Source organism: Macrotis lagotis, chromosome 1 (genome assembly GCF_037893015.1).
Source record: "Macrotis lagotis isolate mMagLag1 chromosome 1, bilby.v1.9.chrom.fasta, whole genome shotgun sequence".
Lineage (NCBI taxonomy): Eukaryota > Metazoa > Chordata > Mammalia > Peramelemorphia > Peramelidae > Macrotis > Macrotis lagotis.
Window position 1 is genome coordinate 839,335,015 of NC_133658.1, and position 3,742 is coordinate 839,338,756.

Genomic DNA, 3,742 nt, shown 5'->3' on the forward strand with positions numbered 1-3,742 from the left:
AAAGATTAGAAAGAAAGTAACATAATGTTAAGTAGGTTTTTGTGTTTCTTCATATGCCGTTTTATAAACTTTAGCAATGTTTTTTCTACTTTAATTAAATTCAACAAGGTTTTATTATGTTCAGGACAATTGCCTAGTCACTGGGGAAGGAAAAAAATTCCAAACCCTATTTGTTTGATTTTAATACTATTCCTTTTGCAACTCAGGTTGGGATGAAAATTCTTTCAATTCTTCCATATTTTCTCCACCATTTTGATTCACAAAACTAGAACTCCTACCTTTTTCTCTCCAAATTATTTCAGATTCTGAAAGTCTCTCTCTCTCTCTCTCTCTCTCTCTCTCTCTCTCTCTCTCTCTCTCTCACACACACACACACACACACACACACACACACACACACACTAAGCTAATACATCCCTCTTTTCATTTTGATATGAAATATTCTGATTTACTAAGACAATGCATGATTAGTCTAGAAGGACTTTTTTCCCCTACTCCTTGCTGACCACTATGCTTTATTCGCTATTGTTGAGTTTAAGAAGCTAGAAATTAAGATAACTATTACCCACATCAGGGGCTTTATTCAACATCAAATTAAGCCTGAAAATGTTGGGAAAAAAGCAGCTTAGATAATGTATTCTATTCCAAATCAGTCTCATTTTACAGTTGAGGCAACTGAAATTCAGAGAACTTAAGCAAATCATGCAAAAATTTATTCTTATTGAATCACTGTTTTATTATTGTTTGCTCCTATTTAAGTTTCTGATCCTTTAATCTGACATAACTTGCTTTGTGCTACCTCTGAACAACCAAGGTATCTTCCTCCATATTGACAGTTCACTTAAAATTAATCTACTATAACTTGCTTTGTGCTACTCCTGTACAACCAGGGTACCTTTATCCATGTTAACAGTTCATTTATTCTGAAATTTATGATCAAAATAATCTCCCAATAATAAAATGAATTTTATATTATTCAAATTAAAACTATTTTCTATGTCATTAAAATGTACAAAACCTGAATACATTTAATCAAACAGAAACCCCCAAAACATTACAATCTGTTGAGTATGATGAAATTTTCCAAGTTATTCTCTCAAATGAAAGTAGAGATATCATTTAATTACTTTGTAGAGAGAAAATTTTACCAATAGACATATATATTCAGATGTATAGACTACTAAGTGACATTGGATAAAACACATAAAACATCTCTTCTGACTGAGAGTCAGAAACATCCGAGTTAAATATGGCAGCAGGCATTTATTAAGCATATCACAAAATATATGAAGAAAATTCAAAATTTTATGAACTTTGAAAAATTCAAACAGACACAGATATAGTTATCTAAAGGCACTTTTAAACTTCTTTGTAGTTGTACCTTGTGGATTTACCATCCAGCATGGTTTTTGGTAATGTGTCCTTCCCTGGATATAGGGTTAAGTGTCTGTAACAAGATTGAGTTGACTGAGTCAGTTAACCAGGAAAGTAAAGAGTTTGACTGATTTTAACTTTCAGTTGCAGAAGAAACAGACTAAGCTAATCACTCATATTCTTTCTTTGCAGTCTGGTCTGCTAAATATTTGCCTATACATTCTGTCAAAACAAGGACATATTTTCTAAGCTCTAGATATGTCAACTTAAACCCTAGTCCCCATCCTATGGAAAACCTTTATGATAGCCCTTCTTATCTGTTTGGTCTTCACACTGTATATAATGGGGTTAAGTACAGGAGGGATGAGGAGAAAGATATTCGCCATCATGGTGTGCACAAATGGGGGGACATTGTGACTATAACGATGCACTAGAGATAAACTAATGAGAGGAATGAAAAAAATAGCTACAGCACTAATATGAGAAATGCATGTGTTGAACGCCTTTTTCCGTTCCTCGCGGGATGCAATGCTCAGCACTGAATGAATTATCAGGACATAGGAAATAAGGATGCATGGACAGTCAATTCCTGATGTTGAAAAGAGAACAAACAGTCCCATGATGTTATTGATCCGATTATCTGTACATGACAACTTGATGAAATCAATATGGTAACAGTAGGAGTGGGAAAGAACTTTTCCTTGGCAGAATGATAGCCTCTTGACAAGTAACACCATAGGTGTAATGACTGCAATTACTCTCACTCCCACTGCCAAGCCAATATGGATAATTCTGGTTTTGGTGAGGATGTTAGCATACCTGAGAGGATTACAGATAGCAATGAAACGGTCAAAGGCCATAGCCAACAGCACACCAGATTCCATGAAGGTGAAACTGTGAAGGAAAAACATCTGGGCCATGCAGGCATCAAGACTGATCTCTCGGGCATCAAACCACAAAACTCCCAGTGTGGTAGAGAGTGTGCAGACGGACAAACCCAAGTCAGTGGCTGACAACATGGAGAGGAAATAGTACATGGGCTCATGGAGACTCCTTTCATGGATTACTACAAATAAAATCATGCTATTTCCTGTGAGGGCAATACTATAAAGGATACAAAAGGGAATAGAGATCCAGCCTTGGGCAGCATTCATTCCAGGAATGCCTGTCAGAAGGAAGGTCAGATGCTGCAAAGTACTGCTATTGAAAGTTGACATAATGGACAGCTGTCACTAATGATATTTCACATCCTAAAATAACCAAGAAATTACTTATGTATATAGCTCATTTCTGCAGAACATTTTTAACCACAAAGTATATACTTAAGGATAATCATTGTTAGGATGATTATATTTATATTCTGAATGGATTGCTCATTTACTAGCTTTCCTAGAACATCATTTTGTCTTTGATGATCCCTAACAGAAGTTCCCTAATATATAACGAGTTCAATTCTTCTAAAATGCCAAATGAGTGGGGGACCTCTGAATAACATCTGTAGGAGGGCTTCTCAAGTATTTTTTTATCTGTCATAAATCTTTTCTAACACATATCTTAAAAACCATTTACTCCAGTAGGTACAACTTATGCATAAACCTTTCCAGATTTGGTGGGAAATAGGCCTCTTCTGCTAGTTGACCATGAAGAGGTGTTAATTTGTTAGGAGTTATTACCAATAATTTCTGCTTCATGTATGAAGTATATAAATGGATTTTCATACATATATATTAAATGTTTACTATATTGATGAAATGAGACTGGATTGATTCTACCCAGGTCAATGCTGGCACATATACAGAAGGACTGGAGGACTATAAGAAGAAACTAGACAGCCAGGTCTCAGGGGTAGATACCTTGCAAGAAAATTTATAATTCTCTGATTCTATCATTCTGAGATTTCAATGTCAATGACTACCTTTGTAAAAAATAACATGAAAGAATAAGAATATTATATATATATATATATATACATATATATATATATATAATGTTAGAAAGGAGAACCAAAATAAAAAGAACAAAAAGAGTTATCTCAAAAGACAACCAGGATTATTCAAAGGAGAAAATTCTTGAAGACATATGTAAATTAAACTTTGATAAAACTGAAATCAAGGACTTTTAATAGATTTTAATAGAAAAGAATAGAATGAATAGAAATGATGATTACTCAGTCCAACTTTTGTATATGCTAAATGAAAAGGGGTCTTTTGGACTTTGTTAAAAATCTCCAGGAATAGAGAATTCACCAACTAATGACAAAGGTCATTGCATTGTTAGACAGTTGATTAGATGGTTTAATACATTTTTCTTTGTATACAGGTAAAATAGTTCTCCTTGTAATATCTAGCCATTAGTTCTAGTTTTTGTC

The 3,742-nt window shown here is 34.1% G+C and overlaps 1 protein-coding gene across 1 annotated transcript; it reads right to left on the minus strand.

The window, feature by feature from the left end:
• Nucleotides 1-1,640: 1,640 nt before the first annotated feature.
• Nucleotides 1,641-2,591, minus strand: LOC141489145 (olfactory receptor 51F2-like). Its single transcript, XM_074189879.1, has one exon. The coding sequence runs from the start codon at nucleotides 2,589-2,591 to the stop codon at nucleotides 1,641-1,643; it is 951 nt and encodes a 316-aa protein (XP_074045980.1).
• Nucleotides 2,592-3,742: the final 1,151 nt, after the last annotated feature.